Consider the following 27970-nt stretch of genomic DNA (forward strand, 5'->3'; position numbering starts at 1 on the left):
TTCATGGGATTTAGTGCCATCTTTGAGTAGAAGTTTGGTGTGTTTGTTGGTCTGTCTTGTCTTTTTTTTTTTTTGGTTTTTGGGCCACACCCGGTGACGCTCAGGGGTTCCTCCTGGCTATGCGCTCAGAAGTCACTCCTGGCTTGGGGGACCATATGGGATGCCGGGGGATTGAACTGCGGTCCGTCCTAGGCTAGCGCAGGCAAGGCAGGCACCTTACCTCTAGTGCCACCGCCCAGCCCCTCAGTTTTTCTTTTAAGGCTGGTTTTGAGTCTGTAAAGTTTCTTAGCTGTTGTTTATCTGTGAAGCTATGTATACTTCCTTCAAACCAGAAAGTGAGTTTTACTGGGTGCAGTATTCTAGGCGAAGCATTTATTTCATTGAGTTTTGTCACTATATCCCACCACTGCTTCTGGCCTTGAGTGTTTCTGGTGACAAGTCTGCTGTAAATTTCAAGGATGCTTCCTTGAATGTAATTTCCCTTTTTGATCTTGCTGCTTTCAGTATTCTGTCTCTATCTGTGGGATTCAACATAGTGACTAGGATGTGTCTTGGGATGTTTTTCCTGGGGTCTCTTTTAGCTAGTACTCTTCGGGCATGCAGGATTTGTTCACATGTATTCTTTAGCTCTGGTAGTTTCTCCATGATGATGTTTTTGACTTGTTGATTCTTCCTGGAGATTTTCTTCTTGGGTCTCTGGAACTCCAATGATTCTTAAGTTGTTTCTGTTGAGCTTATCAAAGACTTCTATTTTCATATGTTTATATTCTTTGAATAATTTTTCCACTGTCTGATCATTTTCCTTAAGGTTTTTTCCCAGTCTCTTCTGCTGTATGGAGTTGTTATGCATCTCATCTTCCAGCACACTAATTCTATCCTCAGCTGCTATTACCCTGTGGGGGAGCTTATCCATTTTGTCATTCAATTTGTGTACTGAGTTTTTCAGACCTGTTATTTGACCTGATATTTCAGTTTGGAGTTTTCTGATTTCTATCTTCATATTCTCTTGATTCTTGTTAGTGTTCTGTTCTATACTTTCTTTGAGTTCTGTGAGCATCCTCCATATTTCTTCTCTAAACTCCATATCTGAAAGACTAAGTGGTTGGCTGTTGTTGGGTCATCAGAGTTGCCATCTTCATTCTCTATGCCTGATGTTGGTCTGCATAGTTTTCCCATTGTCATGCTTGTATTGTGGGTTTTTCTACGTGTTGTGATGGTATTCATTAGCTCAACCCCTTAAGAGGTGTGGGCTTACGGGGCCCAGCAGAGTCAGCTTTATCTGCAACTCTGGCCCGGAAAGACTCACCTCAGCCAAGGCAAGCCCTCAGGGGATGAATGCCAGAGACATCAAAGTTCCCAGGCTGAAGCAAGCTGGGGGAAGCCTCAAAATGACTGTCATCCTCAAGGGGCCCAGCAGAGTCAGATTTAGCCACAGTCTTGGCCCGGGGAAGACTCACCTCTTTTTGTTTTTAGGTCACACCCAGTGGTGTTAAGATGCACCCTTAATATTATGCAGCCATCAGGAAAGATGAAGTCATAAAGTTTTCCTATACATGGCTGTACATGGAATTGATTATGCTGAGTGAAATAAGTCAGAGGGAGAGAGATAGACACAGAATAGTATCACTCATCTATCGGTTTTAAGAAAAATTAAAGACATTACTGTAATAAGGCCCAGAGACAATAGAGTTAAGGCCTGGAAGGGCCAGAAAGACCGACTCAACAATTTAAAGTCACCACTAAGAGTGGTGAATGCTGTTAGGAAAATAACTATGCTAACAACTAGCAGTACAATGTTAAAGAATGAGAGAAGTAGAATGCCTGTCGTGATACAGGCAGGGGCAGGGAAGGTGGGGGGCATTGGTGGTGGGAATGTTGCTCTGGTGAAAGGGGGTATTCTGTTTATGACTGAAACCCAACTTCAAACATGCTTGTAATCATGATGCTTAAATAAAAAATTATAATAAGGGGCCGGGAAGGTGGCGCTAGAGGTAAGGTGTCTGCCTTACAAGCGCTAGCCAAGGAACGGACCGCGGTTTGATCCCCCGGCGTCCCATATGGTCCCCCCAAGCCAGGGGCGATTTCTGAGCACATAGCCAGGAGTAACCCCTGAGCGTCAAACGGGTGTGGCCCAAAAACCAAAAAAAAAAAAATTATAATAAAAAGATGTGCTCAGTTCTGTGTTCAAGGATCACTCTGGTTGTGGTCTAGGAATCAAACCACATGCAAGGAAAATGCATTAATTTGTCCTATTCTGATTGTTTTATATTTGGTCAACATCACACTGTGCTCATGGCTTGCTCATGGCTCTACACTCAGGTATCCCTCCTGGAAGGGCTCAGGTTACCTGAGCTGCTGGAGATCAAACCTAAGTCAACTGCATGCAAGGTAAATAACATACCTGCTCTACTCTCTGGCCCCTATTCTGATTAATTTCTAAACACCATTATATTTCTTTTCCACAAGTGGTCTTACCATACAAAATTCTCACTCACAGTGCATTAGAGTTCTAAACTTCAACATACTTGCCAACACTGCTATTTGTTTCTTCCCCCAAGAGTAAGACACCCAATTGGTATAAATGATGTGTTATAATACTTATTTTCTTTTCCTAATAATGAGGAATATCAAGCATCTTTCGTGTGCTTACTGACCACTGCATAACTTCTTTAATAAAAAGCTGATTCAATTCCTTTGCCCATTTTAAAATCAGATTGTGTGTTTTCATTAGTTGAGCTATAGGATTTCTTTCTACATGAAAGATATCTTCAGGTGCTGAAATGATAGCACAATGGGCACAGCACTTGTCTTGCAGTATGTCTACCCAGGTCCAATTCCCAGCATCTCATATGTTCTCCCCAAGTACTCTTGAGACTAATTCCTGAGTGCATAGCCAGGAGTAAGCTACCTGAATACTCCTGGTTATGGAAAAAAAACCTTCATTGCTGTATCATTCGCCTCACACAAAGCCAACCTGGATTCAATCCCTACAGTGCATATGGTCCCCTAAGCCCACAGAGTGATCAAGAGACAGAGGGGAGTCCTAAGCACCACCAGGTGTGGCTCCCCCCAAATTATATATGTGTATATATGACTACAAAAATAGCATTCCTTAATTATACATGACTTAAAAACTTATCTGTAGGCTTGCCTTTTTTTGTTGTTGTTGTTGTTGGCTGGTTTGTTTTTTTGAGGGGGAGAGGCCATACCCGGCAGCACTCAGAGGTTACTTCCCCTGGCTCTGCACTCAGAAATCACTCCTGGCAGGTTCAGGGAACCATACAGAATGCTGGAGATCGAACCCAGATCAGCCACATGCAAGGCAAATGCCCTCTCCACTGTGCTATCGCTCAGGCCACCATATTTTTTAGTATCGTTTTATGTACAGCAGTGGTCCTCAAACTATGGCCCGCAGGCCACATGTTGTATTTGTATCTGTTTTGTTTCTTCATTGCAAAATAAGATATATGCAGTGTGCATAAGAATTCATTCATAAGTTTTGTTTTTACTATAGTCAGACCCTCCAATGGTCTGAGGGACAGTAAACTGGCCCGCTGTTTAAAAAGTTTGAGGACCCCTGATGTACAGTGCCTTGTCATTTTCACAAATCCAGCAAATAATTTATTCTTTTCACCTGTGCATAAGGCATCATATTCCATCAATCACTGAAGACCAATGTAATGATGCACTGCTCTTTCTTTCTGAGGCATTTCTTGTTTTGTCTTTTTTTTTTTTTTGGTTTTTGGGCTACACCCGGCGGTGCTCAGGGGTTACTCCTGGCTGTCTGCTCAGAAATAGCTCCTGGCAGGCACGGGGGACCATATGGGACACCGGGATTCAAACCAACCACCTTTGGTCCTGGATCGGCTGCTTGCAAGGCAAACGCCGCTGTGCTATCTCTCCGGGCCCTTGTTTTGTCTCTTACATTTAGATCTGTAATTCATTCAGAGTTAATTTTTTTTTTGTTTTGTTTTTTTGTTTTGGTTTTGGGGGCCACACCCGTTTGATGCTCAGGGGTTACTCCTGGCTATGTGCTCAGAAATTGCTCCTGGCTTGGGGGACCATATGGGACGCCGGGGGATCAAACCGCGGTCCGTCCAGGGCTAGCGCTTGCAAGGCAGGCACCTTACCTCTAATGCCACCACCCGGCCCCCAGAGTTAATTTTTATACAAGACTTTAGATATGGGTCCAGCTTAATTATTGGCATTTATATACTGAGATTCTACTGAGTGTTCTTGGCATGCAGCCCAATATCCTGACCTTATAAATGATATTTTGTTCTTGGCCTCCACACATACCTGTCTCTATCTGTTTTTATGCTGATATCAGTTATTCCCACAGAACATTGTAGTGTGGTCTGAAATCAGAAAATACTCCAGTATTGTTTTGGAAGTTCTTGTACCATGTGAAATCCCTGTAAATTTCATGTTATTTTGGGGGGAAAGAGGGATTTCTCAAACAGTGCTTAGCCAGCCCCAGGACTATTCTCAGCAATACTCAGCCTCTTGCAACAAAACCAGTAACTGGAAGCAACCATGATCACTTCCAGGCATGCACTCTGGGTTTTGAACTATCACCTAGCAGTACCATATGAGTTTTAGGGAGTTTTTCTATTTCATCCCCAATGTCAATGGGATGCTAATGGACAGGGAATTCAATTCTGTGCCTGCAATCGGCAGGTCATGCTGGGGAATCTTACACATTTACAACATTACTTCCTTAGTCCCTGAGTGTCAAGCACCCTCGCTAATTGGGTCGTCTTCATTTCTCAGCACTGATTTGTGTTCATAGTCCTTTGTCTCTCATAATTCTACTGTAAATCACATTGTTTGCTTTATTCCATTTCCAGATTGTGTTGTTTGTCAACCCATTTACAGCTGACCTTTGTGCACTGAATTCTTACTCATGATGGTTTGTTTTTGAGTCACACACACACACACCAGTAGTGATCAGGGCTTACTCTAGGCTCTGCACTCAGAGAACACTTCTATTGGAATGTGGGCCCAGGGTGACCATATGCAAGAGAAATGCTATATTTCTGGCCACAAGCTAGTGGCCTCGGGTGTTAACTGTGTTCTCGACACCCACAGAGAGCACCAAAACAGGGAGAACCAGTGGCATATAGATATGGAAATCTACTACCCATCATTAAGCACCATCCAAAAAGAGAAGAAACTTTGGTGGTCAAAGGAAACAAGATATTATGACTACACTGTTGGCAATAAAACACTGGAAAACCAACAGACACTGTAAGAAACAATCACAAGCTCTGGGAATCAAAGAGAGCCTGATTTCCAGGGTTATTAATAATTTCTTGTTTTTAACAAAAAAAATGCCATGTTGGAGGGAAGAAGAAGAAAGAGTACAGCCTATCCATAGGATGGGGCCTGAATGGAAGCAGTCACTAGTGTGGAAATTGCAAGCCAATGTCTTGGTCTGAGTGGATTTCACATGTGTGTAAAACTACAACCATCTCTGCACACAGTTGTGGGAGATGAAGTCTCTAGTGAAGGACTATCTAGGATGAGACAGAATTAGCTAGTGGGCAAGACTCAGTGCATTGTATATCCCTGGTATGCATGCAAGCTGGGTTTCATTCTACAACACTGAAGGAAAAATGTGAATATAAAGGAGATGACATATTTTTAAAAGGAGCAATAAATAAATAAATAACCTGCATCCAAGAAACAGACAGATAGTCCAGTATACAAGACAGCTGACTTGCATGCTACCAATCTGATTTGATCAAGGTACCCACATAGACCCCTATGCCCTGTCAGGGTTGATCCTGAGCATAAAGTCAGTTACTTCCTGAGCACAACCAGGAGTTGCTCAAAATCTAACACATCAACAAAAACAAGAATAATAACCCAGAACAATCCAGGCATGACATTATTTGAGCTGATGATTTTTGGAGTGACTGGGGATAACCCGCACCCTACCTCTTGTACTTTGGAAGCCCTAGCAGCCTAAAGCATGCCTACAAACACAGCTGCCATGTCTGTACCAGGCCAGCTTCACAGACGCACTCTGTAGTCTATGAGATGTAAACCACACTGTGAAAAATTATGTGTATACTGACACACAGCTGAAAGCTGGCAATCTCGAGAAGAGAGGGCGGGCCAAGTCCCTGCCCTGCCAAAGCCATCCCTGCTGTACCCATCACCCATAGTCACCACTTCACCAATGGCTCTGCCTCACTGGCCCTCTAAAACTCTCTGCAGAGACACCAATCTGACCAAAAGTCCAAGTGCGCCAGTAATTGGACTGATATTACCAGGACATATTATGGAGTGAGTATATCCCAAACCTGCCATCTTCTACTCCCAGAAGGCCTGGCATCTTAAGCCATGCTCCACAAAAGTATCAGCAATAGTGCTGGGAATTCCTGAACCAGGGGAAGACTCCATTTTAGTTTAATACTGTCATCCCCACAGGAATATATCAATTTAGATGCCAATGTATAACTAAGTCCACCTAAAGTTGAGGCCAGAGAGATAGCATAGTGGTAGGGCATTTGCCTTGCAAGCGCTTGACTCAGGACCAATGGTGGTTCGAATCCCGTTATCCCATATGGTCCCCGTGCCTGCCAGGAGTGATTCCTTTTCTTTTCTTTTCTTTTTTTTAAAGGGTGTTTTTTTTTGGTTTTGGTTTTGGTTTTGGTTTTTGGGTCACACCCAGCAGTGCTCAGGGGTTACTCCTGGCTCTACATCAGATAATTGCTCCTGGCTGGCTCGGAGGGGACCATATGGGATGCCAGGATTCCGAACCACTGTCCTTCTGCAGGCAAGGCAAACGTCTTAACTCCACCTCCATGCTATCTCCTCTGCCCCTAACCCCCAAGGAGTGGACTTCTGAGCAGAGAGCCAGGGAGTATCCCCCTAAGCACTGCCGTGTGTGGCCCAAAAACCAAAAATAAATAAATAAACCCACCTAATGTTCAGGAAAAAATGAAGTGACAAAATGGTCAAATAGCAACAAGAGGTTGCTAAACATCCTGAGGATGATTTAATGACTTCATTGCAAGATACAATAATTTTCACTAATTTTCTTCCTGCTATACTCTTTTTCTCCCTTTTTTTTTGGGGGGGGGGGCTACACCCAGCAGTGTTCAGGGGTTATTCCTGGCTCTGTGCTCAGAAATTATTCCTGGCGGGTGTAGGGTATTATATGGGATACTAGGGATTGAACCTGGTCAGCATGTGCAGGGCAGATGCCCTACCCACTGTGCTATCACTGAAGCCCTCTTTTTTTTTTTTTTTTGTGGTTTTTGGGTCACACCCGGCAGTGCTCAGGGGTTATTCCTGGCTCAATCCTCAGAAATTGCTCCTGGCAGGCACGGGGGACCATATGGGATGCCGGATTCGAACTGATGACCTCCTGCATGAAAGGCAAACGCCTTACCTCCATGCTATCTCTCCAGCCCCTTTTTTCATAGTTTTTTTTTTTGTGCTCTTTTTTCTTTTTAAAAATAATTTCACTCCTACTTACCTAGAAACGAATGTATTATGATCAACTATGCCATACATGTTCTATAAATAGAGTAAATTTTAAGAAAAGCATAATAACCTGGGCAGAAGGAAGTGGCAGTTGGCAAAGTTAAGCAAAAGCATCAGGTTCTCCTCAGCGCCATTAAGCCATAACTCTTATTGAGGGGGCTCATTTCCTCCTCCTGCACTCTGCATCATGAGAAGGCCCAGAAAAGGCAGGAGGGATAAAAATCAGGGGATAAGCAGCATCCTCACTAAGTTTCTTCTGCTCCCTCTGCTTAATGGTCACACCTATATTTAAGATCCAAGGGCAAAGAGTAAAGAGTAGGAACACTCCCTTTATAGAAAGGTTCAGAGTATGAAAATCGAGACCTCGGAGTTGAAGGAAAGCTGCCAGCAGCACACACAGCCATGGGGCTGCTCACCGGAGACACACTGGCATGCCTGGCCTTGGCCATGGTCATTTTTTTGCTCCTCGTGGACCTCATGCACAGGAGAGTGAGCTGGGCCCCTCGCTACCCTCCAGGCCCTAGGGCCCTGCCTGTGCTGGGCAGTCTGCTAGAGTTCGACTTCCAGGACATGAACTACTCCATGAGCCGGGTAAGAAAGGAAGGAGGGGGTATCACACATCCTGACATCCCCCTCATTCCTGGGTGGGAGAAAACCTGGCCCAGAGAGAGGAAGGTGGGATAGTCTTCCTCAGGAAGGACCATATACAGGCCTGAGGACAGCTTGGGAATCTGCCTAAAAGGTCAGAGAGGCAAAGGCCTGCTAATGGGGAGGAGTGTACTTGGAGCTTGTTGAGGAATGGAGCTGAGGAGGGAGGGGATCAGGCAACGCAGGCAGGAGAGGTGTTGTGACATGGGTCCTATCGTTGGTCTCTGGGGACTCTTGGCTCTCACCTTTCCACTGACATTAGTCTGTCTGTAATAAGGGGCACTGGCTTGTCTTACTGACAATTACTGGTGACTTGGTGAGTCCTAACTGGAAGACCTGATCCAAAGTGCTGTTCCATACAAGATGACAAGACCAGAAAAGCCCATCAACTGTTGCTGCAGGCAGTTAGAGGACCCCGTTTGTAAATGGCCATGACACTGAGACTAAATCAGAGTGTCTGGCCTGACAAAAGCCCTTGCCCCTTGGCCTGCAGCTGCGGAGTCGCTTTGGAGATGTGTTCACCCTGAAGATGGGCTGGACGCCTATGGTCGTCCTCAACGGGCTGGTGGCAATACGTGAGGCGCTGGTGCATCAGAGCGAGGACACCTCTGACCGGTTTATTATGCCCATCAATACCTGCTTTGGTTGGGGACCCCAATCTCAAGGCAAGAGGAAAAAGAAGGACCCTATGGTCTCACAAAACTGAGCCATGCAAAAAGAGACACAGTCAGCCTAGCACTCCTGAAGTATTTGGCTGGTGAACAGTGTAATGTGTGGGTGCAGGAGCCCATGTCAAATCTGAGTGTGGGCTTTGCAGAAGGGGGGGGCACAACTGAGTCTCAGAGGAGGCAAAATCTGGGTCAAAAATCTGGTGTCTGGGCCTGGGCAGACCAAGTTTAACATTGTGCTCTCACTGCACCCAGGGGTTGATTCAAGCACGCTATGGGCAAGGCATGGCGCGAGCAGCGGCGATTCTCCGTGTCTACTATGCGCAACTTCGGCCTGGGCAAGAAGTCACTGGAGCAGTGGGTGACCGAGGAGGCCGGCTACCTCTGTGAGGCCTTCAATGGCCATGCTGGTGAGTGCAAGTATAGAGGCTCAGGGATGGGGAGGTGGGACTGAGGGAGGAAGGAGAGCACTGACCTGCACTGCCCCTTCAGGACGCCCCTTAGCCCCAACATCCTACTGAATAAAGCTGTGAGCAACGTGATCTCCTCCCTCATCTACGCACGCCGCTTTGAGTACCAGGATCTGAGCTTCACCAGAATGCTACAGCTAATGGACACCTCCATAAAAGAGCAATCAGGATTCCTAGCCCAGGTACCAAGAGACTCAATAGCCCCACTGAGGAGAGCCATCCAGGTGGCTTTGGATTAGGCATTACTAAAGAGGCAGCCCAAAGTTACTGGGCCCCATGAGGTCTGGGGGCCTGGGACCCCCTTCACATGCCAATGCAAAGTATATTTCAGACACATGGGCTATCTCAGTGAAAGCAAGATCGGTTTCTCGGGGCCGGAGCAGTGGCACAAGCAGTAGGGCATCTGCATGCGCTAACCTAGGACGGACCGCAATTCGATCCCCCTGCATCCCATATGGTCCCCCAGGCCAGGAGCGATTTCTGATCACATAGCCAGGAGTAACCCCTGAGTGTCACTGGGTGTGGGCCAAAAACCAAGAAAAAAAAAGATTGGTTTCTCCACCAAAACCACCACATACATAGTTCAGAAGGAAACAGGCATCATGGATGTCCAGGGGTCTGCAAGCAAGACCCCTAGATACCTGAGCACAGGAGATGCTGGTCCCTTCTATTCCCAATACCAGGTCCTAAATGCTGTCCCAGTGCTTCTGAAAATCCCTGGGCTCCCTGCCAAAATCTTCCCAGGGCAGACTGGCTTCATTGACATGCTGGATGAACTGATCGCTGAGCAGAAGGCCATCTGGGACCCGACTCAGCCTCCTAGAAACCTAATTGATGCCTTCCTGGAGGAAGTGGGGAAGGTGAGAGGGTTGGGTGGGGCTCAGAGTTAATGCACTGGAAGGTGGGGTGGTGACCATGTATGACAGAATATCCAGGCACCAGGTATTTAGGATCAAAGTGGACATCTTGTCCTTCCAGCCTTAAGTTTTATTCTCTGCATGGTCCAGGCCAAAGGGAACCCCGAAAGCAGCTTCAACGATGCCAACCTGCGCATGGTGGTGCTTGACTTGTTTACTGCTGGCATGATAACCACCTCAGCCACACTGGTCTGGGCCCTGCTGCTCATGATTCTACACCCAGAAGTACAGCGTAAGCCTGGCAGGACTTGGGGCAGTAACAAGGGAGTAAAAAAGCCGGGACCCTAAATTTGGCTGGTCAGGAGGTCAGAAAGTACCTCAGCCTCCTCCTCAGTACTCAGCCCCTGTGCAGGATCAGTAGGAGGCGTGAGCACAGCCGAGGCTCTGACACTCGGGGAACTTCTGTCTGTCCAGGCCGTGTCCAGCAGGAGATCGATGAGGTGATAGGGCAGGCACGGCCACCAGAGATGGGGGACCAGGCCCACATGCCTTACACGATGGCCGTGATCCACGAGGTGCAACGCTTTGGGGACATCGCCCCACTAGGAGTCCCCCACATGACATCCCGGGACATTGAAATCCAGGACTTCCTCATCCCCAAGGTAAGCCTGTGACCCCCTCAGCCTTACACACTACAAGCATTCTATGAGCAGCTGCTCCCACAACGTTCAGGGAGTATACAGCCCCCACATTTCCAGGTACCCTGTGCATCCTGGCAGTTGGGGCTGAGCACAGAGTCAGGTGTGCCCAGTCCATAATGTCTTTCTCAGTGGGAAGATGAATGAAAATGGGACCCTGAGGCTGAAGGGGTCCTTGTCTGCAGGGACCGGTGGTAGTAAGGTGTCTCAGGAGGTAGGTCCCCCGCATTACCAGGTGACCAGGGGTACCCTGGGCATCAGGTAGACTCAGGTGGAGGTGACAGGCCTCACGTTGCCTGGCCTCTGTCTTCAGGGGACAACGCTGCTCACCAACCTGTCATCGGTGCTGAAGGATGAGAGTGTCTGGGCAAAGCCCCGCCGCTTCCACCCGGAGCACTTCCTGGATGCCCAGGGCCACTTCGTGAAGCACGAGGCCTTCATGCCCTTCTCTGCAGGTACCTGCATGTCCCCAGCTCTGTCTGTGCCTCCTCAGAGTCCTGGAGGGGATCAATACCAGTACCCCAGGCTCACTAAACCTGTTTCCACCACAGGCCGCCGTGCATGCCTCGGGGAGCCCTTGGCTCGGATGGAGCTCTTCCTCTTCTTCACCTGCCTCCTGCAGCGCTTCAGCTTCTCGGTGCCCGCAGATCAGCCCCGCCCCAGTGATCATGGTATCACACAGGGCATGGTGATTCCGCCCCCTTATGAGCTCTGTGCTGTGTCTCGCTAAGGGGGACACCCAGACCCCACTTGCTTCTCTGCTGTGGATCAAATGCTCAATAAACCAGCCCAGGTCCCAGCCTGATCTGACTCCACCTTGCCCATGTCCCTTCACTTTGGACCTCACATCCTGCCCAGGTGTCGGCAAGCTGAGGCTCCAGAGCCTTGGCGTCTCTTTTGAAGCTTTGCCGAGACTCCAACAGCAGGGCCCATAACAGGGGGGTCAGGGGCTGATATCATTTATCTCAGCCGCCTTGTGTGATGTCATTGAGGGCAAGCTAAGCATGCACCTCTGCACTGAGGAGGAGGAGAGTGGTGTGAGGGAGAGGAGAAGTGCTGACAGAGGGGACACTGAAAAAAAAAAAAAACAATAAGAAAGCAAATAAGAAAAAAGGGAGAAGGAAAAAGAGGAAGACAGAGAGGACTGGAGTAAGAGAAAGAGAGGGCTTACAGTGTGACTGTTACTGGGAGTCAGGCCAGTACAGTGAGGGGAGAACAAGAGTCTAAAAGAGAAAAAAAAAAACAGCAGCCAGGTAAAAAAAAATTAACAGATGCTAATTTTGTTATTGGTGAAGCATGGGAGACAGGTCCTTTTGTAAGGTACCACTGTAGGAAAATTCTGGCTATTATATTAAAAATATTTTAAATAAAAATTAAATTATTATTTACATTTTATATTCATACAAGTATGTGAGCAGGTCTTCTCCAACATAAACTATATTAAAAACAAACATCAATCACGCCTCACAGATGATAGCTTACAAGCCTTGTGGAAATGAAGGTACCGTCTTACAGCCCTGATGTGCACTGAGGTTCAGGAGCAAAAATCTCATTAAATAGGTAAATTAAATATTTTAATTAGCTATCAATTTGAACAAATATATTTTACATTGTGAAATAAAAAAGGTTCTTTTTTCCTTCAGACCGACAGCTAACTGCACAATCCTGCATATCCCATTAAGATAAGAAATATGTATACAGTGGCGTTTGCCTTGCAAGCAGCCGATCCAGGACCAAAGGTGGTTGCTTCGAATCCCGGTGTCCCATATGGTCCCCCGTGCCTGCCAGGAGCTATTTCTGAGCAGACAGCCAGGAGGAACCCCTGAGCACCCCTAGGTGTGGCCCAAAAAACAAAAAAGAAAGAAAGAAAGAAAGAAAGAAAGAAAGAAAGAAAGAAAGAAAGAAAGAAAGAAAGAAAGAAAGAAAGAAAGAAAGAAAGAAAGAAAGAAAGAAAGAAAGAAAGAAAGAAAGAAAGAAAGAAAGAAAGAAAGAAAGAAAGAAAGAAAGAAAGAAAGAAATATGTATGCAGTGCTATATTGTTTTAAATGTCCCGATGGTTTTGCGGCTCCCAGGGGTTTTTTTCCTTTAGAAAAAAAGTCAAAGTGACTCTTTATGTCTTAAAAGTTGCAGACCCCTGCCCTAGTCCTATTGAATAAACCTGACACCCAGACCACCTCACAGGTGGGTATACTGAAGCTCAGGGTGACCACTTACTTACCCGACCACTTCTTGATACTCTGGAGAACCAGCAATGGCTTCCCACCTGTGTCTGAGTCCCTGAAGCCTGAGTCCTGGGTCCATGAGGAACATTGAGTGAACTTCTGATGTGAGCAGGCCAAAATCTTGAATGAAGGAGTAGCTGGCAGATTTTTGTCTCCTGGGGAGGGTCCAGGGTTGGGTTCAGAAGATGATCAGAAGAATGATCAGAGACAATGCTGTCTAGGCTCCCACTGATCGGCATCCTTGGTGGGGTCCACCCACACTGGATGACCACACAGCTGCCTCCACTCTCAGACTCACCCTGAAAGGTCAAAAGATCAAGGTCCCTCCACAGTCAGTGTGCCAAAACGGTGCTGTGTCTCATGACCTCTGTGCACAGAGACTGCCACGCCCAGCTGCCAGCATAAGTCCCAACACCTGGGACGTCAATATTAATGCTTCTCTGGGAAAGTTACCCTGCTGATTTAATGTATTTCAGTGCAGGCTGCTCCTGGCCTGTGGCTCAGACACCAATGTAGTCTCTGTTTATAAAGTAACAACAACACAACATGAAGTGTCTTGCATTTCCAAATGCACTTGAAGTCCCCCACTGACTTCAGGCATGAAGTACAGCCATCACCACCAGCTTTCCCCGGAACCTTCCTCACCTGGCATCTCAGGAACTCTGTCCACACAGACACTAGCTCCTTTCCCTACAGCCAGCCCTAGCACCATCTAGGTGTCTCTGTGGATGTCACAACTTGAGGGAATGGAGTCCTGGGTCTGTGATGATCGTTTCACAGTCCTCAGGCTCCAGAACTGTCCTGGGAGGGCTGAATCTCCTGAACCAATAGAGGTCTGGATATCTGCTTTCAGCACTGTGGAGACTGCTGCTCTGAACATGAGGTGCAAAGTTCTTGTAGAGACACTACATTCGTTTCTAAGGGTTTATATCCAAACTGGAATTGCTAGATCATATGGTTATGACGTGGGACCATATGGGTCCCATGATATAATACCATATGGGACACAGGGTGATCAAACCGCTGCCTGTCCTAGGCTAGTGTGGGCAAGGCAAGTGCTTTACAGCTTGAGCCACTGCTCTGGCCCCATAGTTTGCCTATTATTTCTTAGTATCATTTTATATTCAATGCCTTTCCGTTTTCACAAATTTTTTTCCTTTTTACATGTGCATTTAGCATGTGAAAAGTCCATGCCTGATTCATTAAACTGATAAACTGAATTTGACCTCTGTTTCTATTCTGATTATTTTGGTTTTGGTCATATTCTTGGATTTAGATTCAGGTTTCCTTCCTGACAGGAATTCAAGTGACCATTTGTTATGCCGTGGATCAAACCCTCGGGGATCAGTCACATGCAAGGCATGCACACTACTACCCACTCTACTCTTTTTCTGGCCCCTATTTTGCTTAAGTTTTGAAAACCACTACACTACTTCTCCATAGTGACCTTACCACTTAGAATTCTCACTCACAATGCATTAGAGTTCCAAAAAATTTTTTTGTTTTTTGTTTGTTTGTTTGTTTGGTTTGGTTTTTTGGGCCACACCCGGCGTTGCTCAGGGGTTACTCCTGGCTGTCTGCTCAGAAATAGCTCCTGGCAGACACGGGGGACTATATGGGACACCGGGATTCGAACCAACCACCTTAGGTCCTGGATAGGCTGCTTGCAAGGCAAACACTGCTGTGCTATCTCTCTGGGCCCCAGAGTTCCAAATTTTAACAGACTTGCCAACACCACTGTTTTGTTTCTTTCCCCCGACAGCAAGAATTCCAATAGTATGAATGATATGTGTTCTTTCCCAATAATGAATAATATCAAGCATCTTTCATGTGCTTACTTGTAATTTACATAATTTTTGGGTCACACCCGACGGTGCCCAGGGGTTACTCCTGGCTTTCTGCTCAGAAATAGCTCCTGACAGGCAAGGGGACCATATGGAATGCTGAGATTTGAACTAACCACCTTAGGCAAATGCCGCTATGCTATCTCTCCTGCCCCATAATTTACATAATTTCTTAGAGATAAATCTATTCCCTTTCCATTTCAAAACCAGGTTATGTATTTTCTTTTCTTTGTTTTTTTTTTAGTTTTTTGGGTCACACCCGTTTGATACTCAGGGGTTACTCCTGGCTAAGCGCTCAGAAATTGCCCCTGGCTTGGGGGGACCATATGGGATGCCGGGGGATCAAACCGAGGTCTGTTCTGTGGCTAGTGCTTGCAAGGCAGACACCTTACCTCTAGCGCCACCTCACCGGCCCCATGTATTTTCATTAATTCGTTGAATAGTAGGCATTCTTTCTGTATGCAAGATGCTATCTTCAGATGATAGAGTGATCGCATAGCAGGTAGGGCATTTGTCTTGCATTAGTCTACCAGGTTCAATCCCTAGCAACCCACATTTCCCCCAAGCACCACTAAGACTAATTCCTGAGTGCATAGCCAGGAGCATGAGCTTTGCACTGTTGGGTATGGCCCAAAAATAAGCAAAAAAAAAAAAAAAGATATCATCTTCATTTGTATGCCATTTGCCCTGCACCCGGTCAACTCAAGTTCAATCTCTGGCACTGATCAGAGAGACAGAAGTACTCAGAGACAGGAGTAAACCTAAAGCACCACCAGTGGCCTAAAATCCTTAATCATACAATTTGCAAATTTGTAACTATCTTTTATTTCTTAGTATCATTTTATACTCACTGCCTTTCCGTTTTCACAAATCACATTTTTTCCTTTTTACATGCGCATTTAGCATGTGAAAAGTCCATGCTGATTATTCTACATTTAGCTATGAGAATTCCCAACAGTATATGTCGGAAGGGTGGCCCTCCCTCCTGAGTATTCTTGGAAATTCAGTTCAATATTTATTCTGACCTTGAAAATGAGGTTTCCTTCTTGGCCTCCATGCTGTTGTCTGTCTTTATCTGTCTTTATGCTGACATCAGTAATTCCTACAGAACACTGTCATAGGGTCTGAAATAAAAACTACTCCACTGTTGTTGTTATGGAAGTTCTTGCACCATGTGAAATCCCTGTAAATTCCATGGAATTTGGGGCATTGGGGGGAATCTCTCAAGCAGTTCTTAGCGAGCCCCAGGGTTACTCTCAGTAATACTCAGCCTCATGCTACAAAACTATAACTGGAAGCCTCTAGGGCCACACGCAGTCATGCACTCCAGCCCTTCAAGCTATCACTCAACAGTCCCATATGGATTCTAGGGAGTTTTTCTCTTTCCTCCCCAGGAGTCACTAGAATGTTGAAGTACATGATGTGCAATCCATCTGTAGGTCACACTGGAAAATCTCACATATTTACAGCATTATTTCCCTGGTCCATGGATGTGAAGCACCCTTACTTATTGGGACTTATTTCTCAGCAGTGATTTGTTTTCACAATCCTTTCTCTTTTTCTACCTTTGTAAAGCACACTGTTTGCTTCATTCCATCGATAGCTGGCCTTTGTGCACTGAGTTCTTTTTTTTTTTTTTTTGGTTTTGGGGTCACACCCGGCATCACTCAGGGCTTACTCCTGGCTCCAGGCTCAGAAATCGCTCCTGGCAGGCTCGGGGGACCATATGGGACACAGGGATTCGAACTGATGACCTTCTACATGAAAGGCAAATGCTCTACCTCCATGCCATCTCTCTGGCCCTGCACTGAGTTCTTGTTCTGCTCGTTGCTGTATTTGTTCATAAGTTCCTACATGTATGTTGTAAAATAGTTATTTCTACACATATGATCATCGTGCTTCTGAACTGAGATTGGTGTGGCTGCTTGAAACTTACTGGACTTTCCCCCCTATTGTTCTGCCAAAAACCTTTAGAATTCTGTTGACTGAAATTGGTAAATCTAAACATCCATAGAATTTGTCACCTGGAAATAGAATTCTCATACTCCTCAGGAATTGCTTTTTGTTTGAGGACTAGATTATCCATTTCTAATGGATGCGAACTGGATTTTCATTCATTCCATAACACTGCAAAGCAAATTAATATAAAGAAGGTAGAATAGGGGCCGGGCGGTGGCCCTGGAGGTAAGGTGCCTGCCTTGCCTGCGCTAGCCTAGGACGGACCGCGGTTCGATCCCCCGGCGTCCCATATGGTCCCCCAAGCCAGGAGCGACTTCTGAGCGCATAGCCAGGAGTAACCCCTGAGCGTCACCGGGTGTGGCCCAAAAACCAAAAAAAAAAAAAAAAAAAAAAAAAGGTAGAATATGTATATATATATATATGTATATATATATATTCGTTTTTGGGTCACACCTAGTGGTGCTCAGGAGTAACTCCTGGCTCTGTACTCAGAAATTGCTTCTGGCAGGCTTGGGGGACCATATGGGATGCCGAGGATCAAACCCAGGTCTGTTTCAGGTTGGCAGTGTGCAAGGCAAGCACCCTACCATTGTGCTATCACTCCAGCCCCAGAATATATACTTTTACAGGAACAAAACAAAAAGTCTGGAGCAGAACTATCCAATAACCACAGGGGCTCATGATTTCCATAGGGGAAATCAGGAAGCATGAGACTGTCAACAGTCTGAAGCCTAAGGGTCAGACATAAGAACGAAGAACATGGATACAAAGACCAGGGCCTGAGAGACACTGTCAGGTGTAGAACACACAAGGGGGTTTAAGTGGAGGAGAAAGGACCAGAAGGAATATCTGAAGAAATGGTTGTTGAAGTGCCACAATTAGCATGAAAGCTCTCCAACAGCAGAGGCCTTTCTCCGGGCCATATGGACATTGGATTGAGTATGTATGTATGTATGTCTGTGTTCCAGTTCTGAGGTTGGTGCTTTGGTAAGGAAGAATACTTGTGTCCATGTGTCAGGTTGCATATGTCTAGTGTCATTCTGGTGAGAGAATAAAGTGTGAAATTTTAAACAAACAAAAAAATGCAACATGGGCCGGAGAGATAGCATGGAGGTAAGGCATTTGCCTTTCATGCAGGAGGTCATCGGTTCGAATCCCGGCGTCCCATATGGTCCCCCATGCCTGCCAGGAGCAATTTCTGAGCCTGGAGCCAGGAATAACCCCTGAGCGCTGCCGGGTGTGACCCCCCAAAAAAAATGCAATGTGTTGAAAGGGCTGGTGGGGACATCTCTGCATTCCCTTCATTCCACAGGAAGGGACATACATCAGGAAAGTGCAGAGGACCCAGCACCCCAGGAGAGGGGAATCAATATGTCATTTGACATATCTAAAGACAGGAACTGTTCCTATCCTTAGAAACAAAGAATGGGGCCTCTATATTCCTGAACTTGGTTTGGGAGAAACATAAATAAATTAAAAATGACTTGCAGCAAAGACCACACAAATAGTACTGTACATAGGAAACTTGACTTGCACGCTACTGACCTGATGTGATCATGGCACCCACATAGTCCCCTATGACCTGTCGGGAGTGATCCTGAACACAAAGTCAGGCTTAACCACCGAGAACAGCCGGGGCACCCAAAATCAAACAAATCAGCAATTATAAAAATAATAATCTGCGGGGCCAGAGTGATAGCACAGCGGTAGGGTGTTTGCCTTTGACCTACCCAGGACAGACGGTGGTTTGATTCCCAGCATCCCATATGGTCCACCGGGCATGCTAGAGCAATTTCTGAGTGCAGAGCCAGGCATAACCTCTGAGAGCTGCCAGGTGTAACAAAAAACAAACAAACAAACAAAACAAATATTGACAGAGGAAGTGGCAGGTGGCAGAGTAAGCAGGAACTTCCTCAAAGTCATTAAGTCATGAACCTTGCTGGAAGGCTCACTTTCCATTCCTGTACCTTCTGCAGGATAAAGCCCAGGAGAGGGCAGGATGGACAAGGATTCATGGGGCACTCTTTACCCTCCCCGCATTCTTTGCTTTATGGTTATACTCATGTTTGAGTTCACAGGGCAAAGGGCAAAGTAACACTCCCTTTGACAGAAAGGTTCAGAGTATGAATTTTGAGATCTCAGAGTTGAAGGAAAGTTGCCAGCAGCACACACAGCCATGGGGCTGCTGGCTGGAGATACACTGGCATCCCTGGCCTTGGCCATGGTCATCTTCCTGCTTCTCGTGGACCTCATGCACAGGAGAGCACGCTGGACCCCTCGCTACCCGCCAGGCCCCAGGCCCCTGCCTGGGCTAGGCAATCTGCTAGAGCTAGACTTCAAGAACTTCTCCTACTCCATAAGCCAGGTAAGGGAGGGCAGGAGCATCACAAGTCTAATACCCTTTGAGTCCAGAACTTAACTCCCGGGTGGGAGAAGGACCTGGCCCAAAGAGGAGGCAGGTGGGACAGGCTACTTCAGGGAGTACTGCAGTACAGGCCTCAGGACAGCTTGGACTCTGCCTGAAAGGTCAGAGAGGCAAAGGCCTGCTACAGGAGTGTGTGTGTGTGTGTGTGTGTGTGTGTGTGTGTGTGTGTGTGTGTGTGTATACACTTGGAGTTTGTTGGAGGAAAGAGGTAAGGAGGGAGGGGATCAGGCAGCGCAGGTAGGAGAGGTGCTGTGACCTGGGTCCTATCACTGGTCTCTGGGGCCCTTGGCCCTCACCTCTCCGCACTGTGACTTGAGGCACTGGCTTCTCTTACTGACAACTTGGTGACATGAGGAGTCCTAGCTGGAAGGCCTGTCCCAAGCACTGCTCTATGCAAGGTGATGTTACCAGGAAAGCCCTCCAACTTGACAAAAGCCCTTGCTCCTTGGCCTGCAGCTGCAGAGACGTTTTGGGGACGTGTTCACCCTGCAGATGGCCTGGACACCTGTGGTCGTGCTCAATGGGCATGTGGCGGTACGCGAGGCGCTGGTGCACCACAGCGAGGACACCTCTGACCGCCTTGTTATACCAATCACTACCTGCTTCGGTTGGGGGCCCCAATCTCAAGGCAAGAGGACAAGGGGAAGGCCCCAAGTCACACAGGAAGGAAAATGTGGTCAGACCAGCATTGCTAAGTCATGGTAGCAAGGCTACTGGTGACCAGTGTGAGTGTAGGCACCTGAGCCGCATCTCACTATGGACTTTACAGAAGTAGGTACAACTGAGTCTCATAGAAGCAAGAACTGGATCAGCTAAGAGAGGGCAGCATCTTGATGTCCGTGCCTGGGCAGATCACATCTAACATGTGCCCGTATTGTGCCCAGGTGTGATTCTAGCGCGCTATGGGCAAGCATGGCGCGAGCAGCGGCGATTCTCCGTGTCCACCATGCGCAACTTTGGCCTGGGCAAGAAGTCACTGGAGCAGTGGGTGACCGAGGAGGCCGGCTACCTCTGTGAGGTCTTCAATGGCCACGCTGGTGAGTGCTCCGGATGAGGGCACAGGGAGGGGAAAGGAATTAAGAGAGAGGGAGGTCGCAGATCAATGGAATAGACTTGAGTATTCTGAGACTGATCCCCAGGTATACAACAATTAATCTTTGATAAAGGGGCAACAAATAAAAAATGGAGCAAAGAAAGCCTCCTCACAAGTTGTATTGGGAAAACTGGTTAATTACATGCAAAAGGTGAACTCAGACCTTTCTTTTTTTTTTTTTTTTTTTTTTTTTGGTTTTTGGGCCACACCCGGCAGTGCTCAGGGCTTACTCCTGGCTGTCTGCTCAGAAATAGCTCCTGGCAGGCACGGGGGACCATATGGGACACCGGGATTCGAACCAACCACCTTTTGGTCCTGGATCGGCTGCTTGCAAGGCAAACGCCGCTGTGCTATCTCTCCGGGCCCAGACCTTTCTTTTATATCATGCACAAAGGTCAAATCAAAATGGATTAAAGATTTTGATATCAGATCTGAAACCATAAGGTACAAAGAGGAAAACAATAGGCAAAACATTCCATGACATTAAGACTAAAGACATCTTAAAGACAGAAACACCACTGTCCAAGCAAATGAAAGCAGAAATAAACAAATGGGGCTATTGGGCCCGGAGAGATAGCACAGCGGCGTTTGCCTTGCAAGCAGCCGATCCAGGACTAAAGGTGGTTGGTTCAAATCCTGGTGTCCCATATGGTCCCCCGTGCCTGCCAGGAGCTATTTCTGAGCAGATAGCCAGGAATGACCCCTGAGTACCGCTGGGTGTGGCCCAAATACCAAACAAACAAACAAACAAATGGGACTACATTAAACTGAGAAGCTTCTTCACTTCAAAGAAAATTAGTGACTAGGATACAAAGATTACCTGCAGAATGGGAGAAACAATTCACCCAATATCCATCTGATAAAAGGCTAATAGCTAAGAGATATAAGGTACTGACAGAATTTACCAAGAAAAAAGTCTAACCCCATAAAAAAAATGGGGAGAAGAAATGAACATTTTCTCAAAGAAATACAGATGGCCAAAAGTCACATGAAAAAATGCTCTATATCACTAATCATCAGGGAGATGCAAATCAAAACAATAATAAGATATCTCACAACACAGAGCTGGCATGGATGTGGGGAGAAAGGGACACTCAATCACTGCTGATGGGAATGCCATCTAGTCTAATCTTTCTGAAAAACAATGTGAATATTCCTTAAAAATATTGGAAATTGGGGCCAGAGAAATAGCATGGAGGTAGGGTGTTTGCCTTGCATGCAGAAGGACGGTGGTTTGAGTCCCAGCAACCCATATGGTTCCCCCAATCCTGCCAGGAGCAATTTCTGAGTGGAGAGCCAGGAGGAACCCCTGAGTGCTGCCAGGTGTGACCCAAAAACCAAAAACAAAATAAAATAAAATAAACTGGTATTGCTGGATCATAAAGAAGCTCAATTTCCAGGGTTTTGTTTTTGTTTTTTGTTTTTTTGGGTCACACCTGGCAGTGCTCAGGGGTGTTACTCCTGGCTCTATCCTCAGAAATCACTCCTGGCAAGGTTGGGGGACCATATGGGATGCTGGGATTCAAACCACCGTCCTGCATGCAAGGCAAACGCCCCACCTCCATGCTATCTCTTCAGCCTCAGCAATACCATTTCTAGGGATATACCCTAGGAACACAAAAACAAAATTCAAAAATGATCACTGCACCTCATCATAGCTATTGACATAGCTATTTACAATAGCCAGAATCTGGAAGCAACCCAGGTTCCCAACAAGAGATGAGAGGATAAAGAAACTGTGGTATATATACACAATGGAATACAATGCAGCCGTTAGGAAAAGAAATGAACTCATGAATTTTGCTTACACATGGATGGACATGGAGAGTATTATGCTGAGAAAAATGAGTCAGAGGGAGAGGGGTGAACATAGAGTAATCTCACTCGTCACTGGAATATAAGGAAAATAAAAGTCAGTGTGGGGATGCTATCTAGAGACAACAGAGATAAAAATCAGGAGAACCATTCCATGGTGGGTAGGTTGCCACAAAGAGCAGAGAGTGCAGTTAGAGTAGAGAAGGTCTAATATGGAAAGGACACTCATGCAAGCCTCATTTGCAGTAGTACAAACCATATGTCACAAAAGAAAAGAGAGAGAAGGAGTGCGAGAGGGAAGGAGTGAGTGAAGCAAAAATGCCTGCCCAGAGGCAAGCGGGAGAGGGTGGGTGGGAGGCAAGAGGGCATCAGGGAGGGTGAGAAGGAAACTTGACATTGGTGGTGGGAAATGCACACTGAGAGAGGTTGTTATACATTGCATGACTGTAAAAAATAAAATAATTTCATGACTGTAACTCAATCATGAGCAACTATCTGTGAAAATATTGTATCATGAACAACCTTGTAACCAAGATGTTTAAATTTAAAAAAAGAGAGAGGGGGCCAGAGAGATAGCACAGTGTAGGGTGTTTGTTTGCCTTGCAAGTGGCCGACTCAGGTTCAAATCTTGGCATCCTATATGGTCCCCTGTGCCTGCCAGGAGCAATTTCTGAGCATGGAGCCAGGAGTAACCTCTGAGTGCTGCTGGGTGTGGCCCAAAAACAAAAACAAAAAAAAAAAAGAGGGGGGAGGTTACCACTGACCTGCATTGTCCCTTCAGGACGCCCCTTTAGTCCCAACGTCCTACTGAATAAAGCTGTGAGCAACGTGATCTCCTCCCTCATCTATGCACGTCGCTTTGAGTACGGGGACCCACGCTTCACCAGGATGCTGCAGCTAATGGACGCCTCCCTGGAAGAGCAGTCAGGACTCCTTTCCCAGGTACCATGAGACTGAACAGCCCCACTGACGAGGCCAATACAGGTGGCTTTGGACCAGGTATTACTATAGAGGCAGCCCAGGTTTATTGGGCCCTGTGAGGGTTGGGGGTCTGGCACACCCTTTACAAGCCAATGCTAATGTAGATTTAGACCTGTGGGCTATCCTCAATGAAGGCAAGCCCGGATTCCCCACCAGCGCCACCACACACAGTTCAGAAGGAATCAAGGCATCGCGGATATCCAGGCAAGACCCCTGGTGACCTGAGCACCAAAAATTCTGGTCCCTTCTTTTCCCAACCTCAGATTCTAAATGCTGTCCCGGTGCTTCTGAAGATCCCTGGGCTCCCTGCCAAGGTCTTCCCAGGGCAGATTGCATTCATAGACATGATAGATGAGCTAATCACTGAGCAGAGAGTAACCTGGGACCCCACCCAGCCACCTCGAGACCTGATTGATGCTTTCCTGGAGGAGATGGAAAAGGTAAGGGGCTGGAGCTCAGGGTTAGTGAAGTGGAAAGTAGGTGGGGGCCATGAGTGACCCACTGACCAGATACTGGGTAGAAAAGAGCTAAGTGGACATCTCCTCCTTCCACCCCTAAGCCCTCTTATCTGTGTGGCCCAGGCCAAAGGAAACCCTGAAAGCAGCTTCAACAAAGCTAACCTGCGCATGGTGGTAGCCGACTTATTTTCTGCCGGGATGGTGACCACCTCAACCACACTGGTCTGGGCCCTGCTGCTCATGATCCTACACCCTGATGTACAGCGTGAGCTTGCCTGGGGATGAGGGGGTTTGGGGGCAGTGTTGGTCACAGCGAGCAAACTGGCAGTTGGGATCATCAACTTGACTGGCTGGGAGTTCAGAAGCAGCTCAGCCTTTCATCTGTACTCAGATCAGGAGGCCTGAGCCAGCCTCTGCCTCTGATGCATGGGGAACCCCTTCTGTCCAGGCCGTGTCCAGCAGGAGATCGATGAGGTGATAGGGCAGGCACGGCCACCAGAGATGGGGGACCAGGCCCACATGCCCTACACGATGGCCGTGATCCACGAGGTGCAGCGTTTCGGGGACATCGTCCCACTAGGAGTCCCCCACATGACTTCTCGGGACATTGAAATCCAGGGCTTCCTCATCCCTAAGGTAAGCCTCATCCCCAAGCCCACAGCCTCACACACTAGAAGCATCCTGTGAGCAGCTGCATGTCTGATGTCAGGCAGGATGCAGCCCCTGCCCCCAACCATGTTTCAAGGTTTCCCAGTGCACAGAGAAGTTTGCCCAGTCCATAATGTCCTGCTCAGTGGGAAGATAAATGAAAATGGGACCGTGGTACTGGAGGGGTCCTTGTCTGCAGGGACTGGTGGTCTCAGGGAGGTAGGTCCTCATCTTTCCCAGGGGACCAGAAGGTACGCTGGACACCAGGTGTGCTCAGGTGGAGGTAGCTGGCCTCACCTTGCCTGGCCTCTGTCTTCAGGGGACAACGCTGCTCACCAACCTGTCATCGGTGCTGAAGGATGAGAGTGTCTGGGCAAAGCCCCGCCGCTTCCACCCGGAGCACTTCCTGGATGCCCAGGGCCACTTCGTGAAGCACGAGGCCTTCATGCCCTTCTCTGCAGGTGCTTGCATGTCCCCAGCTCTGTCTGTGCCTCCTCAGGATATCCTGGAGGGGAGGGACACCAAAGCCCCAGAGCCCCAGGCTCACTAAACCTGTTTCCACCACAGGCCGCCGTGCATGCCTCGGGGAGCCCTTGGCTCGGATGGAGCTCTTCCTCTTCTTCACCTGCCTCCTGCAGCGCTTCAGCTTCTCGGTGCCCGCAGATCAGCCCCGCCCCAGTGACTATGGTGTATTTCAGGGCATGGTGATTCCGCCCCCTTATGAGCTCTGTGCTGTGTCTCGCTAAGGGGGACACCCAGCCTCCATCTGCTTCTCTGCTGTGGATCAAATGCTCAATAAACCAGCCCAGTTTCCAGCCTGATCTGACTCTATCATGTCCTTCCATGTCCCTTCACTATGGGGTCCCACCCTAGTCCTTATCCACTGAACCTGATACCTAGTCCACTTCACAGGTGAATACACTGAGGCACAGATGGTGACAGTTTAATCCCCTTCTGTGCATAGAGTCCCTGGGAAGTTTGCTCATAGTCTTGTTTTCCCTGGAAGTAGAACAGCTCTGAAACATACTGGCCCTGTGCGAATAGATGGCATTACTCAGCCTTTGTCTGCCTTCGGGCAACCTCCCAAACTGCCTCATGGATCAGTCACTCAGTCTGCACCTTAATTTGGGGAGGGGGGTTTGGGCCACACCCAGCAGTGCTCAGGGGGTCACTCCTGGCTCTGCACTCAGAAATCGCCCCTAGCAGGCCCGATGCCGGGAACTAAACTCAGGTCTGTGTGCAAGGCAAATGCCCTACTGCTGTGCTATTGCTATGGCCCTGCACATTCTTTTTTTTTTTTTTTTTTTTTGGTTTTTGGGCCACACCCGGTGACGCTCAGGGGTTACTCCTGGCTATGCGCTCAGAAGTCGCTCCTGGCTTGGGTGACCATATGGGACACCGGGGGATCGAACCGTGGTCCATCCAAGGCTAGCGCAGGCAAGGCAGGCACCTTACCTCTAGCGCCACCGCCCGGCCCCACACCTTCATTTTTGAACCCTCAGTTTATCTGTGACATCTCCCTGACAGCCATCTGGGGAGCTGGAAGTTAATGTCGAAGTACTTTGCCATTAGGTACAGCACTGAACCGTCTGGCCCAGTTGTCCAGGTATTGCTGGAAGTGACCTCTGCCCCTGATGACAATTTTGGAGATCCCAATATACACCAAAATAAATAAACAAAAGGTTAACTGGTTAAAAATTAAAAAAAAAAAACAGCACAACTAAACTCTGTCTCTAAGATACTTGTCAATGCAGGCCTTCCAATGAGCTCCCAAAAAGGGAAGCACCCACTGCTCAGTGTGTCTGAGTCACAGATCTATAGGGATCTATACTTACTAAGAGCCCTGGATAGAGGGGACTGAATGATAATACAGTGGGTAAGGTGCTTGCCTTGCACACAGATGACCTGGGTTTGATCCCCCGAGCTTACCTGGGGTAGCTCCTGCATGTGGCCAAACCGTATTTGATCCCTAGCATCCCATATGGTCCCCTGAGCACTGCCAGGAGTAAGCCTGAGTATTGACAATGTGGCACCAAATTAAAAAAAAAATTTTTTTTGCTTGATAGAGATTTGGAGACCACCGGACACTAGATATATAGGATTCTGTTCTGTCCTCTTACTCTGAGTCTAGTCATTAACCTGAGAATATTCTTGACGTCTCTAAGTGGAAACCACTGGGTTACTGGGACATCACAGTAACATAACAAATAGGTAGCATAGGAAGAGAGGCTTCTACCACAGGCTCTTGGGCCAATGACATCAAAATATACAAACCCAGACACAGGTCCTCTCTCCTCCACCACCTCGCCAGAGTGCTGAACCCCTTTCTGGGTCAGTCCATGTCCTAGACGGTGTTGTTGTTCCTTTAGGTCTATCTAAAATGTTGCTATGTCAGACAGAGATGAACATACAGCCAGCATGAGGGAGGCACCTCCAATGTCTTCAGAACATCCCTGCTTTCCTCACAGACCCTAAAGAGTAGTATACCACTGCTGCAGGTAGTGAAAGAAGATTTGTTGAAATGGTTCAAAGTGATAAAACTACTTTATATACCTTTTTCTGTTTGTTTGGGTTTTTTTGGGTCACACCTGGCAGCTCTCAGGGTCCTGGCTCTGAACTCAGAAATTGCTCCTGGTAGGCATGGGACCCTATGGGATGCCAGAATTCAAACCACTGACAGTTTTGGATCCCTCTGGCCCTACTTTGTATACTTTTATGCTTTCTTTTATATCACTTGTTTTTTTGTTTTTTGTTTTTGTTTTTGTTTTTTTGATTTTTGGGTCACACCCGGCAGTGCTCAGGGGTTATTCCTCGCTCCAGGCTCAGAAATTGCTCCTGGCAGGCACGGGGGACCATATGGGACGCCGGGATTCGAACCAATGACCTCCTGCATGAAAGGCAAACGCCTTACCTCCATGCTATCTCTCCGGCCACTTGTTTTTGTTTTTGTTTTTGGTCCACACTTGGTGACACTCAGGAGTTACTCCTGGCTATGCTCTCAGAAATCGCTCCTGGCTCAGGGGACCATATGGGACAATGAGGATCAAACCCAGCTCCGCTCTGGGCCAGTTGTGTGCAAGGCAAAAGCCCTACCACTGAGCTATTGCTCTGGCCCCTTTCATATTACTCTTTTTGAAGAATATGGTGTTGGAGATCAAACCCAGGGTCATCAGCATATATCTTCTTCCACTGAGTCCAAGAAATCATATAAACTTGATGTGAACAGAAATAGTTAATAGCTTTAAAATGTGAAAAGATATGTAGTCTTGGGGCCAGAGCGATAGCACAGTGGTAGGGCATTTGCTTGGCATACAGCCGACCCAGGATGGACCTGGGTTCAATCCCTGGCATCCCATAGGGTCCCCTGAACCTGCCAGAGCAGTTGTTGATCACAAGCCAAGAGCATCACCAGGTGTGGCCCCAAAACAACAACAAAACAAAGATACATAGCTTTCCAAAATGGTTTGAAGCAAAAGCTTGAATACCACTCCTATAGGACATGATTAGGTAGTGCTGTTTGTGTGGTTTTGGGGGGCATGTGGGAGGAGCACAGAGGCGATGGGCAGCAGAAATTTTAGAGTTAAATGTGGACACAAATCCCAGTTTCACTGTGAAGGTGCAGAGAGGAGAAATGCACCAAGAAGGGGCAGCCTTGAGCAGTTCCTGGTGAGATGTGAAGCCACA

General features: G+C 47.3%; 2 protein-coding genes across 2 annotated transcripts; both read left to right on the forward strand.

The window, feature by feature from the left end:
• Positions 1–7882: 7882 nt before the first annotated feature.
• Positions 7883–11646, forward strand: LOC126006366 (cytochrome P450 2D17-like). The gene is made up of 9 exons (XM_049771761.1): positions 7883–8091; positions 8642–8839; positions 9085–9230; positions 9309–9468; positions 9970–10146; positions 10294–10435; positions 10618–10805; positions 11155–11296; positions 11393–11646. Exons 1-9 carry the CDS (start codon positions 7903–7905, stop codon positions 11569–11571), a joined length of 1521 nt encoding a protein of 506 aa, XP_049627718.1. The 5' UTR covers positions 7883–7902; the 3' UTR covers positions 11572–11646.
• A 7391-nt stretch (positions 11647–19037) lies between these two features.
• LOC126006237 (cytochrome P450 2D17-like) lies at positions 19038–25107 on the forward strand. The gene is made up of 9 exons (XM_049771606.1): positions 19038–19231; positions 19748–19898; positions 20176–20328; positions 22981–23141; positions 23444–23620; positions 23762–23903; positions 24087–24274; positions 24606–24747; positions 24854–25107. The coding sequence occupies exons 1-9, from the start codon at positions 19043–19045 to the stop codon at positions 25030–25032; spliced, it is 1482 nt and encodes a 493-aa protein (XP_049627563.1). The 5' UTR covers positions 19038–19042; the 3' UTR covers positions 25033–25107.
• The last annotated feature ends 2863 nt before the right edge of the window (positions 25108–27970 follow it).

The sequence above is a fragment of the Suncus etruscus genome, chromosome 4, assembly GCF_024139225.1.
Source record: "Suncus etruscus isolate mSunEtr1 chromosome 4, mSunEtr1.pri.cur, whole genome shotgun sequence".
Lineage (NCBI taxonomy): Eukaryota > Metazoa > Chordata > Mammalia > Eulipotyphla > Soricidae > Suncus > Suncus etruscus.

What these genes read in the sequence shown, in the direction of transcription:
- LOC126006366 (XM_049771761.1), top strand. Translation starts at nt 7,903, where the DNA reads ATGGGGCTGCTCACCGGAGACACACTGGCATGCCTGGCCTTGGCCATG. An exon ending in GGAAAAAGAAGGACCCTATG is followed by an intron (nt 8,840 to 9,084) that starts GTCTCACAAAAC and finishes GGTTGATTCAAG; the next exon opens with CACGCTATGGGCAAGGCATG. An exon ending in TCTACACCCAGAAGTACAGC is followed by an intron (nt 10,436 to 10,617) that starts GTAAGCCTGGCA and finishes CTGTCTGTCCAG; the next exon opens with GCCGTGTCCAGCAGGAGATC.
- LOC126006237 (XM_049771606.1), top strand. Translation starts at nt 19,043, where the DNA reads ATGGGGCTGCTGGCTGGAGATACACTGGCATCCCTGGCCTTGGCCATG. An exon ending in TCCTGGAGGAGATGGAAAAG is followed by an intron (nt 23,621 to 23,761) that starts GTAAGGGGCTGG and finishes TGTGTGGCCCAG; the next exon opens with GCCAAAGGAAACCCTGAAAG. An exon ending in CCTACACCCTGATGTACAGC is followed by an intron (nt 23,904 to 24,086) that starts GTGAGCTTGCCT and finishes CCTTCTGTCCAG; the next exon opens with GCCGTGTCCAGCAGGAGATC.